This window comes from Heterocephalus glaber, unplaced genomic scaffold, assembly GCF_053883595.1.
Source record: "Heterocephalus glaber isolate CG9 unplaced genomic scaffold, H.glaber_assembly_v1.0 deba00001444, whole genome shotgun sequence".
In the NCBI taxonomy this organism is placed as follows: domain Eukaryota; kingdom Metazoa; phylum Chordata; class Mammalia; order Rodentia; family Bathyergidae; genus Heterocephalus; species Heterocephalus glaber.
The window spans coordinates 6,694,375-6,710,446 of NW_028258297.1; the positions used below are offsets into that span (position 1 = coordinate 6,694,375).

The 16,072-nt window shown below is 43.1% G+C and overlaps 1 protein-coding gene across 50 annotated transcripts in view; it reads right to left on the bottom strand.

Annotated features, from left to right (window-relative positions):
• Nucleotides 1–5: 5 nt before the first annotated feature.
• Nucleotides 6–16,072, bottom strand: part of LOC110349357 (uncharacterized) — a 43,248-nt gene continuing 27,181 nt past the window's right edge. For 5 of the 50 annotated variants that reach the window (XM_021258877.2, XM_021258874.2, XM_021258876.2 and 2 more), the window contains 7 exons: nucleotides 14,124–14,162; nucleotides 13,407–13,447; nucleotides 12,644–12,734; nucleotides 2,609–2,677; nucleotides 2,112–2,195; nucleotides 1,637–1,710; nucleotides 16–1,350 (listed from right to left, as the gene is read on the bottom strand). In XM_021258877.2, coding sequence (XP_021114536.1) covers nucleotides 933–1,350; nucleotides 1,637–1,710; nucleotides 2,112–2,195; nucleotides 2,609–2,677; nucleotides 12,644–12,734; nucleotides 13,407–13,447; nucleotides 14,124–14,141 — 795 coding nt within the window. In that variant the 5' untranslated portion in view covers nucleotides 14,142–14,162 and the 3' untranslated portion in view covers nucleotides 16–932. Of the gene's footprint in view, nucleotides 1,351–1,636; nucleotides 1,711–2,110; nucleotides 2,196–2,416; nucleotides 2,457–2,608; nucleotides 2,678–12,643; nucleotides 12,735–13,406; nucleotides 13,448–13,548; nucleotides 13,638–14,123; nucleotides 14,163–14,294 lie in introns of those variants that run through there. The other 45 variants (XM_021258862.2, XM_021258859.2, XM_021258861.2 and 42 more) reach the window with 24 other exon arrangements.

Sequence of the window (16,072 nt, forward strand, 5' to 3'; positions counted from 1 at the left end):
GGCAGTGATGGAGATGACACCAGGTATAGAGCCCAGGAGGAAGGCTCAGAATGGCTGCCAAGAGGGGTCAGTGGTGTCTGGGTGGGTGGGGAATAGGAGGACTCCAGCTGGAGGCCCTGGTTTCAGCTCCAACTGCACCTACAACACACCAGGTGCCAGTGCTCAGCCAGGCATCAGATCTGTAATCTAACTTCTTATATGACACCCCAGAGAGGTGGAGAAATCAGGAAGGCAGGGATTGACACCAGGGCTCTGTCAGAAGTTTCATGGGAAGGCCTGGAGGGAGCCCAGGAGTGAGCCACCTCCCTGTGTCACTAGAAGACAAGATTGGTCTTAGTTCCTGGCCCCTCAGAGATGTGGATGTCCAGGCCCCTTGTAGTGTAGAGTTGCTTCTCAGGCCTGGCTAGAGTTAGAGGACACTTGGGGCTGCAGGCCAGGGCTCCACCTTCTAAGTGGCCAGGTCAGATTAGGGGATGAGCCTGTGGGGGCCTAGGGAGAGGGTGCAACCCGTGTGACTACGAGGGAGGCAGAGAAGTAGGTAAGGTGGGCTGCAGAGAGATAGAGACCCTGCTTCTAGACCTCGCTGTGCCATTACACTGCACAAACTCTGGGGCCCTCCCTTCCACCCTGGGCTTCTGCTGCCCTTTTGCCACTGAGGAGTTTGCACCAGATGGTTGTCAATGCCTGTCTTCCTCCTCTGACTTCTGGGCCTACGACCCTTGTTGTCCTGGAGTCCACCCAACTTAGGGCAAGAACCAGTTTCTTTCATCTCTGTCCCCATCCCTCATGGCATGTTCTGCCATGGAGACAGCACCCAAGGCTGAGTAAGTACCATCTGCTTCCCTGTTCATGAGACAGCCTGGGACAGGGAACTCCAGACAGAGCAGAAGCGACCCAAGGCCTCTTCTCCCAAGAACCCTGCAGCATCTCAACTAGGGTCTCCATAACCACTTTAGTAAGTGCCCTTGGGACAGGGAGCTCCCCAGCTTGCAGCATGCTAGGCCATGGCCTGGTACCTGGCACTGAGTCAGAGAGTTGCCAGGTCCTACACGGGCCACTTGCAGAGTGTCCACTAGGGGGACAAGTCTGGGCAGGAAGCAGTGTCCCTGGAGCTGTCGAGAATGTGCAGATGCAGGCAGATGGGGCTTGTTTGAGCAGCTGTGGGGCCCCTGAAAGGAGGCACTGGACCAGTAGAGGCAGGAACTCCAGGGTTTATTAGATCCCTTCTCATTCAAGGCTCTGCATCTTGGGAGTGTCAGGGGCAGGAAACCAGCCCTCCCAGAACTTTCCTTTCGCAGGAGCTGAGGGGCCCAGCCCCATAGCCTTTCCTCCTTGCTATCACAGAAGCCCCTAAAACACACAAAAAGGGTGAGAGGTTTGGGTCTCTTGCTGGAAGGAACCTTCACCCAGGCCCAGATGCCCTCTGAATTTTGGGACAATCAGTCCTGCACAGAGGGTATGTGTGCAGCGTGCTGGGGGAGCGGCCAAGTTCCTGCCAACCCAGGGAGGAGGCCAGAGAACACAGGCAGCATATTCAAAAAGGTCAAGGCTACCTGAGTTTTGTGCCTCTGCTCTGAAGGTCTGGAAGGGTTAGGAGGGGATGCTGTGTATTTGAGATGAGGGAGGAGGGCCGTACCTTTGCAGCAGGTTTGAGCAAGCAGTCTTACCAGATGGATATTCAGCAACTTCCTGTTGGACCTTTTGCTTTTCCTATAATGGAACAGAGGGACACAGCGATAAGATGGGGCTGGTTCTATGTTGTGCAGACAGGGGGGAAACTGAGGCCCTCCATGAGAAGTCAAGGGAGGCCAGGATTTAGATCTACTCCCTGCTCACACCAGATCTGCTGCCTTTCAGCTCCACAAAGGATCCCTGCTCCACTGTGATGACAGCTTGAACTAGCGGTCCTGGGGTTAAGCTTAAGCTCCTACTACCATCACTGCCTCTGTGCCTCACTCTCCCCACCCCGAAGTGGTCCATGGTTTCTGGGGAGGACCTGGGCTAGGGATGTGCCAGTGAAGGCTTCAGGGCATCCTTACCTACCAGCCTGGGGTCTCTGCACCCTTGCTCAGTAAGAATGGGGCTGGTAGCTTCCTCCCCTGGGACCTCACCTGCCCTTCCTCCTGAGGCAAGGTGTTGGTCTCCTCCTTGGGGGCAGAATCATTCTGTCTTCCTGTTGGTCTGGGGCTTATGTCCTACAGGGAGAATCAAGAGGGCAGAATGTGGGCAGTAGGGCTTCAGAGCACCTCATCCCTCCTGTTTGCACTCTAGGGGATGTGTTCCAGCCCTTTGCTTTTCCCTTGAGCTGTAGTTAGTTGATGAGTTTCCCCCTAGGAGGCGCTATTACCCGTGGAACTTAATGAAGCTCTCACAGGATGAGAGCAGGGCCAGCCCTTCTGGGGGAGGCCTCCCTTACCCCAGAGGGTTGCTGCTTTCCCACTCTTGATTTTGCATCTCTGCAGGGGGAGATAGGAGAGGTGATACAACTACAAGTGACTGGGATTCCTGTCTTGTCCTCTCCAGATGCAGGGCCCTTGCTATCCCTGCTAAGAATACCCAGGACAACCACCATACTCCAGGGAAAGAGGTGTCCCCAGCCCTTACCCACCTGAGTGGTTTCAGGGTAGCATTTATCCATCATCATCCCCCACACAGGCCTTAAGGTCTTCCCTATGGGCTGTGTGACAAGGACAGAGGGAAGGCTGAGGTAAGGTCTACTAATGCCTTCATAAGAAGACATTGAAAGACTTCCAGATATGTAAGGAAAACCTCTGTAAAACTATAATTGTGGTCTTTAGAGAGATAAAGCTTTGCACTCATGAAACAATATGAGGTTCTTTAAAAAAGTCTTAAAAAAACAACCACCTCTAATTTTCCCCCCAATATCAGGGATCAAGTCTAGATTTCATTTCCCCCTGCCCACACACACACTTTTTGCTTGTCTTCTATTTCTTTTTCTTTTGTTTGTTTTGTTATTTTTATCTAATTTTTTAGCTTTTATTCTTTAATTGGATTTTTATTTGTTTTGTCTTGTTTGGTTTGGTCCCAGGGATCAAACTCAGGACCTTGCCTTTGCAAGGCAGGCAGTGGCACCACTGAGCTAAATCTCCACCCCTTTAATTGGCTTTTTAAATCTCCTTCTTTCTCATCTTCCTTTCCTTTTTATCTTGCTTCTTCTTCCATTTTTCCCATTGTGCCCTTCCTCTAATTTTATTAGTGTTATTTTATTATTGCTTTTATTTTTACTTTTTTTTTTAGATAAGGTCCCACTGTGTAGATCAGCCTGAGTTCAAAGTTATTATGTAGCCCAGACTGGCCTCAAACTTATGGCAATCCTCCTGGCTTAGCCTCATGAGTGCTGGGATTACAGCTGTGTGCCATCACACATCTATTATAAATACTTTGAACACTAATTCATTTTTAGCCTTTTAATTTATATTATTCCTGCTTTCTTTTCTATTGTTATTGGTGGTACAACTGTTGCTTTTAATTGGTTTTTTAATATCTTTCCTGTCATTGTGCTGTCATTGTTACTGCAGTTTGTTTTCACCTCTTTGTGAAGTACTGCAGATAAAGCCTTCAAAAGAAGGCTGGTCACTAAGAAGATCCTTACATAAAAGTAGAAGAAATATCCATCCCAAAAGATGCACAAATCTCAACACAGAAACACAAGAAGTGCCGGGCGTGGTAGTGCATCCCTGTAATCCCAGCATTCAGGAGGCTGAGGCAGGAGGATCACCATGAGTTCAAGGCCAATTTTGGCTGCATAGCAAGACCCTTTCTCAAAACACCAAAAGAAAGAAAGAAAGAAAGAAAGACAGACAGACAGACAAGATGTATGGAATACAGCTGAATGCATTAAGGAATAAATGCAGAATATGAAGGAATAATTCAACAAAGAGAGATTCTGAAGAATCTAACAAATCTTGGATATGTAAAGCACAATACTTCAGACTTCTAAAACTCAGTGCAGGATCAGGGATTTAGCTCAGTGGTTCTGGCACCTGCCTTGCAAATGCAAGGTCCCAAATTCAATTCCTGGTACCAAAAAAACAAAAAGCAAAAAACTCGGTGCAAAGCCTCACCAATAGAATGCCTCAAACAAAAGGTAGAATTTCAAGGCTTGAAGATAAAGTTGATGAGTTATTTCACTCAGCCACTGATAGAAAAAAACTTAGAAATTATGAACAAAAGATCCAAGAACTCTGGAACATGTTTAGAAGTCCAAACTTAGAAATCTGGGGGTTAGAAGAGGGCACTGAGGTTTAGACTATTGGCATGGAAAGTCTCTTGAATGAAATAATTACAGAAAAACTCCCAAATCCAGGTACAGGAGTCATGAAGAATTCCAAACATTCATGATCAGAAAAGGACCTCCCCACATCATAGTTAAAATGCCAAGAGTACAGAACAAGGAAAAAATATTGAGAGCTGCAAAAAAGAAATGCTGAGCTATTTAAAGAGCCAAAGTCATGAGAATAACTAAAGACTTCTCTGCAGATATTCTAAAGGCAAGGAGCCCATTGAATGATTTATTAAAAGCCCCCAAAGAAAATACCACTCTAACAAGATTACTGTATCCAACAAAGTTATCCTTCACAACTGAAGGAAAAATAAAGGCCTACAAAGACAAGCATAAACTAAAGAAACTTGGCCACTACACTTGCATTACAAAAGATACTTTAAAAGAATCCTGTACACAGAAAAGGAAGAGTAGATAAACTACTGAGAATTGGGAAAGAAACATTAGAAAAACAACACAATGAAAGAAATTAGTATATACTTTTCTATAATTCTCCAATTAAAACACAGACTTACAGATTGGATTAAAAAACAAGACCCAACATTTGTTGCCTTCAAGAAACACACCTCAGAGCACAGAGGAGGAGGTTTCCAAGTCAATCTGCCACAGCTCCCAGCACAGAGGAGGAGGCTACCAGGTCGATGTGCCACTGCTCCAAGCACAAAGGAGGAGGCTTCTGGGCCAATGTACCACTACTCCCACCACAGAGGCAGAGGCTTCAGGGCCACCGTAGCGCTGCTCCCACCACAGAGGAGGTGAGCCACGTGCATGCCAACAGCATCCCCACCCTCCAAATAAGAAGACACGTAAACAAGCCTCAAAACAAGACATCCAGATCACCTACAGCAACCCCAATGGGAAATGAGATGAAACACTCTGATACTCAACCTCCCTGAGCTGGCAACAAAAGAGGATCTGGAAAAAATGAAATCAGAAATAATTTCTCAAATAACAGCCGAGATTGTACCCATAGTGCAAGACATGATTAATAAATCTAGAGAGGAGCTGAGGAACATGATGGAATCTCAACATAGGAAACAAATGGAATCCATAAAAGACATGCAAACAGATTTCCAGGAGATTAAAAACTCCATTGAAAGTCTACACAGCAGGATGAACCAATGTGAGGACAGGATTTCAGATATAGAAGATAAGATTGTAATTAGTGACCAGGGAAAGAAAAATTGTTTCAAAATTGTAGAGAACGTGAGAAATCAATCTAGCAGCTGCTAGATGATGCAAAGAAGAATAACATAAGACTGATTGGAGTCAATGAAGAAACAGGAGAGAGTGCAGATGACATAAAAAAAACTGTTCACAGAAGTAATGGCAGAAAACTTCCCAAGCAGAGGAAAAGAACTTGACATACAGATAAGTGAGGCATAGAGGACTCCAACTAGCCTTGATAAAAAAAAAATCTACACATAGGGAGAAAATTGTTAAGATTCCAGAAACCCAACAGAAGAACAAAGTTCTACAAGCAGTTAGAGGAAAGAAACGAATCACATACAAAGGAAATCCTATCAGAATCACAGCAGACTTCTCAATGCAAACCCTAAAGGAAAACAGCCTCCAACCCAGATTGATGTACCCTGCAAAACTATCTTTCAAAATTGATGGAGAAATAAGATACTTTCATGACAAAGAGCACCTTTGGAACTTCATGAATACCAAACCAGCACTCCAAAATATTTTAGACAATATCCTAGGAAAAGACAATGAGGATCACAACTCCAGGAAGCCCAGCAGAATGAATCCATCGGACACGACAAGAAATTAAACACAAAGGGGAAGAATCCAACAAAAAGAAAAAGTCATGACAATGATAAGTCAATACGTATCAGTTATAACCATCTATGTTAATGGTCTGAATTCACCAATCAAAAGAAATAGCCTGGCAGAATGGGTCAAGAAGCAAGATCCAACAATATGCTGCATACAAGAAACACACTTAGGGCCGGGGATTTAGCTCAGTGGTTTCCCCGCCTGCTGCGCAAGGGCAAGGCCCCTAGTTCAATTCCTGGTACAAAAAAAAAAAAAAAAAAAAGAAACACACTTAATTCAAAAAGAAACTCATACACTGAAAGTTAAAGGGTGGAAAACAATACTCCATGTGACAGGAACCCAAAAAGAAATCAGGAGTAGCTATCCTGTTTGCAGATCCAAGTGGATTTCAAATCAACACAGATTAAGAGAGACAAAGAAGGACACTACATCCTTGTAAAGGGAACAATCTAAGAGGAAGAGATAACAATCATAAACATCTGCACCTAACATTAGTGCCTCCAACTATATAAAACAAATACTACCGGACATGAAAAATCACATAAGCACTAACACATTAGTAGTGGGGGACCTCAATACCCCACTATCACAAATACACAAATCAACTAGACAAAGATAAGCAACAAAATACTAGAACTCAATAAAACTCTTGAACAAATGAACTTAACAGATGTTTACAGAGTGTTCCACCCTCCGAAATCAGAATACACATTGTTTTCAGCTGCACATGGGTTATTCTCCAAAATAGACCACATACTCGCTCATAGAACATATTTAAGAAAGTGCAAAGGAACTGAAGCGATTCGCTGTATATTATCAGACCATAGTGTGATGAAATTGGAGATCAACAGCAAAAGAAACCACAAAAATTTCATAAAGACGTGGAAATTGAACAACACACTTCTGAATAACCAATGGGTCACAGAGGATATTAAAGAAGAAATCAGACATTTGCTTCAGTTAAATGACAATGACAATATAATATCGGAATCTATGGGACACAATGAAAGCAGTCTTATGAGGGACATTCATAGCAGTGAATATTCATATTAGGAAAACAGACTGAGCCCAATTAAACAACCTGATGCCGAACCTCAAGCTTCTAGAAAAAGAAGAGCAGGACAGACCCAAAGCTTACACAAGGGAGGAAATTATAAAGATCAGAGCAGAAATCAATCCAATAGAGACTAAGAGAATGATACAAAAAAAATCAATGAAGCCAAGAGTTGGTTCTTTGAAAGAATAAACAAAATTGACAAGCCCTTAGCCAACCTTATCAGAAAAAGGAAAGGCCCAAATCCATGCAATTAGGAATGAAAAGGGTGAAATTACAATGGACTCAGCAGAAATCCAGAGGATCATCAATGCCTACTTCGAGAACCTATATGCCAATAAGATGGAAAACAAAAAAGAAATGGACAGATTCCTAGATATGTATGAATCACCAAAGTTGAACGAAGAAGACCTAAAAATTCTAAACAACCCAATATCAATCAATGAAGTTGAAAACATAATGAAAAACTTACCAACTAAGAAAAGCCCGGGTCCTAATTGCTTGACCGCTGAATTCTACAAGACATTTAGAGAGGAACTACTGCCACCACTGTTTAAACTCTTCAATGAAATTGAAAGGGAAGCAATACTCCCAAATTCATTCCTGGAAGCAAACATCACCTTGATCCCCAAAGCAGAGAAAGACTCAACCAAAAAAGAGAACTATAGGCCAATCTCACTAATGAACACAGATGCAAAAATCCTTAAGAAGATGCTGGCAAATATAATGTCGAAGATCATACACCCTGACCAAGTGGGATTCATCCTAGGGATGCAGGGATGGTTCAACATATGCAAATCAATAAATGTAATACACTATATCAATAGAGCCAAGGACAGAAACCATATAATCATCTCAATAGATGCACAAAAAGTATTTGACAAAATCCAAGATGCATTTATGATAAAAACCCTACAAAAAATTGGAATAGATGGTCTCTACCTCAATCTGATAAAAGCCATCTATGAAAAACGAACAGCCAATATCACACTAAATGGTCAAAAATTGAAATCCTTCACATTAAAATCAGGAACAAGACAAAGATGTCCACTATCACCACTCCTCTTCAATACAGTTTTGGAAACATTAGCCATGGCAATAGACAAGAGAGAGAAATAAAAGGAATAAAGATAGGAAATGAAGAAGTCAAATTGTCATTATTTGCAAATGACATGATACTCAATATAGAAGACCCCAAGAACTCCACCAAAAGTCTTCTAGACTTAATAACCAAATTCAGTAGAGTAGCTGGATACAAGGTCAACACCCAAAAATCAATAGCTTTCCTCCACAGAAGAATAGACTCACTGAGAGAGAAATAAGGCAAACAATTCCTTTCACATTAGCATCCAAAAAACTGAAATACCTAGGAATCAACCTAACAAGAGAAATCAAAGGCCTCTTCTCTGAAAACTATAGCACTCTGAAAAGAGAGATTGAAGAGGATATCAGAAAATGGAAAGACATCCCTTGCTCCTGGGTAGGAAGGATCAACATAGTGAAAATAGCCATACTTCCAAAACTACTATGTAGATTCAATGCAATCCTAATTGAAATCCCAGCAGCATACTTCATGGACCTTGAGAAAACAATCCAAAAATTCATTTGGAACAAGAAGAGACCCAGAATAGCAAAAGCAATTCGAGGTAACAGAGACATGGCAGGGGGTATCACAAACCCCAATTTGAAACTATACTACAAAGCTACTGTGATAAAAACAGCATGGTACGGGCAAAGAAACAGACCCGAGGACCAGTGGAACAGATTAGAAGATGCAGAAACAACTCCTGACACACTCAGCCACCTCATCTTTGACAAAGGTGCCAAACACCCTCACTGGAAGAAAGATACCCTCTTTAATAAATGGTACTGGAAAAATTGGGTTTCAACTTGCCAAGGATTAAAACTAGACCTATATCTCTCACCATGCACTAAAGTAAAATCGAAATGTATTAAGGATCTAAATATTAAAACAGAAACGCTGAAACAGCTGGAGCAGAGGTTAGGTAGAACTCTTGAAGACATTGATGTAGGAAAAGATTTTATGAACAAAACCTCAGTTGCCTGTGAACTAGCACAATCAACAAGTGGGATCTCTTCTTACTAAAAAGCTTCTGCACAGCAAGAGAAACCACCAACAGAGAGAAGAGACAACCCGAAATGTGGGAAAAAATTTTCACCTGAGTGTTCCTCAGACAAAGGTCTACTATCTAGAATCTATAAAGAACTTAAAAAAATCAGACCTCTCAAATTTAATGCCCAATCCAAAAATGGGCATCTGAAATGAACAGATATTTCTCAGACAAAGAAGTGGAAATAGCACATAAACATATGAAAAAATGTTCAACATCACAGGTCATTCAAGAGATGCAAATGAAAACAACACTGAGATTCCACCTCACTCCAGAAAGAATGGTTGCTATCATAAAATCAACCAATAACAAACGCTGGTGGGGCTGTGGGGAAAGAGGAACACTACTCCACTGCTGGTGGGAGTGTCGACTGGTGCAAACACTGTGGAAATCAGTATGGAGATACCTCAAAGAACTAGGACTGGAAGTCCCATTTGACCCCGCTATTCCACTGCTGGGTATCTTCCCCAAAGAATTAAAAGAATCATACCACAGTGATATATGTGCACCCATGTTCACAGCAGCACAGTTTGTGATAGCTAAAACTTGGAAACAGCCCAAATGCCCGTCAACTGGAGACTGGATAAAGAAAATGTGGGAGTTTTTTGTAAAATTGAGTACTACTCAGTCCTAAAAAATGAAAAATTAGAGACATTTATAGCTAAATGGATGCACATTGAGGCGATACTCTTAAGTGCAATAAATTGGACACATGTGTAGACACTGAATAGTTTCTCTAGTGTGAGAAACTGAAAGTGTAAATAAGGACTAAAAGTTATAATGGGTAATGCAAAATAGGAAGAAAAGGGGCAAAGGGGAAGAGAAAGTAGGAGAGGTAAGGGAAGGAAAGAAAGGAATGGAATATATGTGAGCAAATGAAAAAATGGAAACAAAATCTTTGTAAATAGGGAGGGATGGAGGGATTGAAGGGAGGGCAGGGGAAGGGGAAAAAAATAAGAACCAAGAGAGATTATGTAAAGGTAAAAATTTCCAATGATGAATGTCATTATATTGTATACCTAAAATGTACCAATAAAATAAAATTAAAAAAAAAAAGAAACACACCTCACCAGCAAAGATATACAAACTGAAAGTGAAAAGACAAAAAATAATATCCCAGGGCCGGGGATTTAGCTCAGTGGTTCTGCCATCTGCCTCGCAAGTGCAAGGACTCAAGTTCGATCCCTGGTTCCCCCCTCAAAAAAAAATAATATCCAATGGGGAAAAAATAAGAACCAAGATGCATCATGTAAAGGTACAAGTTCCCAATGAGAAATGTAATTGTGTTGTATACCTAAAATGTACCAATAAAAGAATTTAAGAAAAAAATAAATTCCATTAAAAAAATAATATCCCAGCTTGAGGGGACAAATGTGATAAAATCAAATAAAATTTATTAAAGCCAAAAAATAATAATATTCCATGCAAATACAACCTGAAAGCAGACAGATGTAGTTATATTCATATCCAACAAAGCAGACTTCAAGACAAAACTCCTCAGAAAAGACAAGATGGCCACAACATATTGGTAACAATCCACCAAGAATATATTAAATTGTAAAGAAATATACACCAATCATAGTGTACTCAACTTCATAAAATAAATAGTACTTCACATAAAGTGACATATAGGACCTAATTCAAGAATAGTGGGTGACTTCAGTATTCTATTCTCACCAATGGGTCGGTCATGCAGATAGATCCCCACCCCCTACAAAATACCAACAAGCATCAGAGTTAAACTACACAATAAATCAGAGGGACTTAGGGCTGGGGATTTAGCTCAGTGGCACCATGACTGCCTCGCAAGTGCAAGGTCCTGAGTTCAATCCCTGGTACCAAAACAAAACAAAAAAATCAGATGGACTTAATAGATATCAACAGAATATTCTATCCACCAACTACAGAATACACTTTTTAGCAGCTCATGGAACATTCTCCAATATAGATCATATTTTAGACCATAAAGCAAGTCTAAACAAATACAAAAAAATGAAATAATTTATTGCATCTTACCAGATCATAATGAAGTGGAACTAGAAAACAACAATTAGAAAAACTACAGAAATTATACAGATGAAGATTGAACAACTCATTTTTTTGTTGTGGTGCTGGTGATTGAACCCAGGACCTTTGCACTTAGCTATATCCCCACCCCTTTTTCAGTTTTCATTTTGAGTCAGGGTCTCACTAAGTCACTAAATTCCTCAGGCTGGGCCCAAGTTTGAGATTCTCTTGCCTCAGCCTCCCAGAGTGCTAGGATTACCAGCATTTGGCACCCACCCTGTAACAATTTACTTTTGAAAGATTAGTGGGTCACTGAAGATATCAAGGGGAAATCTTTTTAAATTCCTAGAATCAAATGAGAATGGAAATGCAACATGCCAGAATCTCTCAGATATGGGAAAGGTGGTTCTAAGAGAGAAGGAAGTTTAATCTTTAGCCAATAGGGAAAGGCAAATTAAAATTACACTGAGATACCATCTCATACTGGTCAGAAGGGCTATCATCAAGAATACAAGAAAACAATAAATGCCAGTAAAGATGTGAGAGGAAAGAAACATTTTGACACTGCTAGGGGTATATAAATTAGGACAGCCACTATGGAAATAAGTATAGGTGTTCTTCCAAAAATCTAAAAGTAGAACTACATACCATATGACCCAACTGTACCACTCCTTGGTATATACCTAAAGGAATTAAAGTCAGCATACTATAGGGATATCTGCATATCCATGTTCATTGCAGAACAAATCACAATTCAACTAAGTTATGGAACCAGCCCAGATGCCCATCAAAAAATGAACAAATAAAATGTGGGGAAATATAAATGTGTGTGTGTGTGTGTGTGTGTGTGTGTGTGTGTGAAATGGAGTATTACTCAGCTATAAAGAACAAAATTGTCATTTTCAAGAAAATGGATGAAACTGGAGATCATGTTAACTAAAATAAGTCACATTCAGAAACATAAAAATCACAGTTTCTCTAATGTGTGGAATCTAAAAAAAAAATGTGGGGAGGAAGAATAAAAGGAGAGGGGTGTAAGCAAGGGTAAAAGGGAAGATGGATATAATCAAAATGTTATATGCACGCAGGAAAATACCACATTGAAGCCCAATATTTTGTAGAACTAATAGGCATTAATGCAATATTAAAAATAAAATATTTCAAATTCCAAAACCTATGATATAATTATATTGAAAAGCTACAGAGAAAAGAAATGTGTGTTGGAGGTAGCTGGCCTCCACAGTCATACGTGACCTTGATATATGCAGATGGCTGACCATTTGTGGTCGAGGAGCACAATTCCTATCAGGTTCAAGTGAGACGATCCCAACCTCTAGGCCTCACCAGCCAGAGCTACCTTACCTGTGATGACTCCGCCACAATCTCAGGGGCTATTTTCCCCACAGACATCTGGAAATAGTGATACACCACTCCTGCAGGTTGATGAGAAGACCTGTTAAAGCATTTAAAAAACTGATATGATTGCTTTTTTGTCAAATAAGTTTTGAATGTCACCATTGACAGCGGACCAGAAACCATATGCTTCTAAACTGCTTAAACTTGTGGCAAAAGATATTAGGAACTAAAATGTGTGAAGAGATATATAGTTGTTTTTTTGTTTTGGTTTTTGAGACAGGGTCTCGCTATGTAGTCCAAGCTGGCCTTGAACTCACTATGGAGTCCAGGCTGGCCTCAGACTCACAGCAATCCTCCTGCCTCAGCCTCCCGAGTGCTGAGATTACAGGTGTGCATCACCACAGCCAGCAAGATACATAGTTTTTCCAAAGGTACACAAGCAAAATTATGAAGATCACTGTTGTAGGACATTATTAGATTGTGTAGAGTTTGAGGCATTTGTATTTTGGAGTTGGGGCAGCATGAACTTTAGAGTTAGACATGGAGTCAAATACCAAGTTCACTTTGAAAGGAAGAAAGAGACAAAGAAGGTAACCTTGCCCTTGAAAAGTATAGCCAGACCCTTATGGGAGCTATGTACATAGCAGCCTGGGGTTAGGTGGATGTGTGAGCCCTGCTGGGCAGCAGGAGACTGGGGTGACCCTGAGGTGGGGATCAGTCTCCCAGGTCCTGCCATCATCTCCAAGCCACCCAGAACCCAGCCTGTTACCTGCAAGAATGATGTGTGCTACATACAGGAACTTGAAGAGTCTGGAAGAGAAAGCATTGCTGAGAGAGGGGCTGGGTGTCCCTGGCCCTTCCTGGTGGGTACTGGCTTTCCTCCCCCTACCAGACCCTAGAACCAACTCTACCAGGGTTGGTCCAGGCAGCATTTGTGGATGAGCAAATCTCAGCTGCAACAGGGCTCAGATGACTGATGGGCATGATTCTTTGCCTCTTCCTAGTCCGTCAATACCAGACTTTCAGCATGGAGTGCTCAGGAAGCGCTGGCTCCCTCTGTAATGGATTCCATGCCCCCCACCCTCCCACACACACTAAGAGGGACACCTTGGCCAGAAGACAGGAGCAGACCCATTTCATGCTGGATTTGCTCTTCTCCCCATGTTCCTCCAAACCTGAGACTAGAAACAATATCCCATGGCCCAGCCTACTCTTCTAGGGTCCCTCCCCTAGGACAAGAGAGCATCTTGGTACTGTCAGGATGGTGGCTCCCTGCCTGCACACACACAGGTGAACACACAGGGGCATCCCCACCTGCCAGGCCCAGGCCCCCACCCTGAGCTTCTGCTGCTCCACTTCCTCTTTCCCTTGACCTCCAATCCTGGATCCATTACCACAGTCAGGGGAAGAGGAACAGAGAACCCCATTTTCCCTTCCTCTCTTTGTTCATTTAGGAACAAGGTAACAAGGCCCACATAAACGTTACCCCTCTCTTTGGCATCATAGACCAAACAGCATTTCCAGTCTAGGAAAAAAAGATGGGCAACAGTCAATATACCATGCAGGCCTGGAAGCCCAGTGCTTCCTCACCTCATGGCTGGCAGGGATGACAATGGGGTCAGAGGTGGTTGGGAAGGGCAAGTAAACCCCTACTCACAGGGCTCAGCCAAGGCATGGCCTGCTGGTCACAGCTGGAGGCCAGTTACACGAGGAACATGGGAAATGCTCAGGAATTTCTCCTGAAAGATCTGAGTCCCCGAATGAAAGCTGGTTTCAGTCCCCTCAGTGTTAGAAAGGTCGGACCAACAAATCATGATGCAGAAAAGGAGTTGGGATGGATTCAAGAAAAAGCCACAGCTCTACTGGACCTTTGGCATCAAATGTCCCCAGGTGTAAGTGGCTAATTACAATAGTAAATAAAACGACCAAAACTTTAAAGTGTTTTCTGTTTTATGCAGCATATAAAAATAATTTTGAGAGTAGTGAAGATTTCCTAGCCTCCTCAAGACAGCTTTTTGTCTGAAATCCCACCACGCACGGTAGAAATCCACCCAGACTGAGATCATTGTAAAGTCAAGGACTCCAACAGGAGACGGACCCTCTGCCCAGCCTGGTGAGCCTCCCTTTCCCAAGTCAGCTCCCCATCCTCCACAGGGGGATCCCACCGCTGCTTTCCTCACATTCTGTGTGGCGGAGAGCAAAGAAAGCCACCGGCCCCTGCTGCCCACAGGCTGCCTCCTCTTCCTGTGCGCTCTCCGAGGCGAGCCGCACTCCTGCACAACTCAGTGTCACTCTTCACAACCTGTACATTCGGGAGTCCCTCTCACACCTGCACATTCTGCTTTTCCCACTTTTCTGGATCCTTCTTCCCATTAGCACTTAAACACATCACTCATCTCCTCCATAAAAGAAGAAAGGCGTCTGTCTCTCCCTTGAACCAACATCCCTCCTGCAGTTACTGTCGAAACTGTCCCCTGCCCTTCACAAGCACTGTCGACAGTGGATGGCTCCACTGCTCTCCCTGCCTTCACTCCACCACCCGCTGCAATCCGTTTCTGGCCCCTTAAGCCTCTCACCAAGGTCACCAAACCCAGCGCCCCAGGCAGCACAGCACCTCCCTGATCCTTGAGTCACCTTCTCTCCTGCTGCTTGACATTGTGTGCTCTCGTCTTCTTCCTTTCTTCCTCTGCCTGGCCTAAGCTTCTGTGTGGCTCCTGTCCTTCTGGGCACTCACCTAGCAGAGCAAGCCTCAACCCGGTGCTCATCATACTCACTGCCTCAGAGGCTGCTGACGAAAACAAAGACTCAACTTCCGCCTCAGACACTCTCAGTTCTGGGCCTTTGCACACCTCGGTCTCTGCCCGGAATGTCCTTCTCCACTCCATGCAGGGAGGCTTCCCTGAGCACCTGAGTTGGGTGGAGTGGCCCGCCGCCCTGCTCTTAGGGCATCATACTGTCCCCCAACAAGGAGCTTCTCTCAGAGACCACAGTAAACCTGCCCTTGTCAAACCCCTAGAAATTGGTCTCCAGCCTGAGAGACAGCAGGAGCTCAAGGACTAGGTGAATAAATGACCACATGGCTGCTGTTCATTCCTACTGCTTAAAGCCCCAGTCAGAGTTTTAAAGCAGACCTATTATATCTTACGGAGAATGCTGCTAGCAATGTATTCAACAGAAAGCTCTGTTAGTCATTTATACCTCGGTGTGAATGAAGTTGGTTTCTTTCTGAGAGGAGTTTATGGAAGGAAAGGAAAATGAGCCTTAAGGGAGAGGAAAGGAAAGGCAGATGGTACAGGCCAAGTAGGAAAGGCTAAAAACATAAGGCTAGTTTCAGCTGCTTGGGTGTGGTTTAGGGAGAGCAGCCTACTTATCAAATACACCAGCCTTGATGGTGCTCAGTGATTTGCAGAGAGCTCTTTGGCTGTTGAGGCAGCC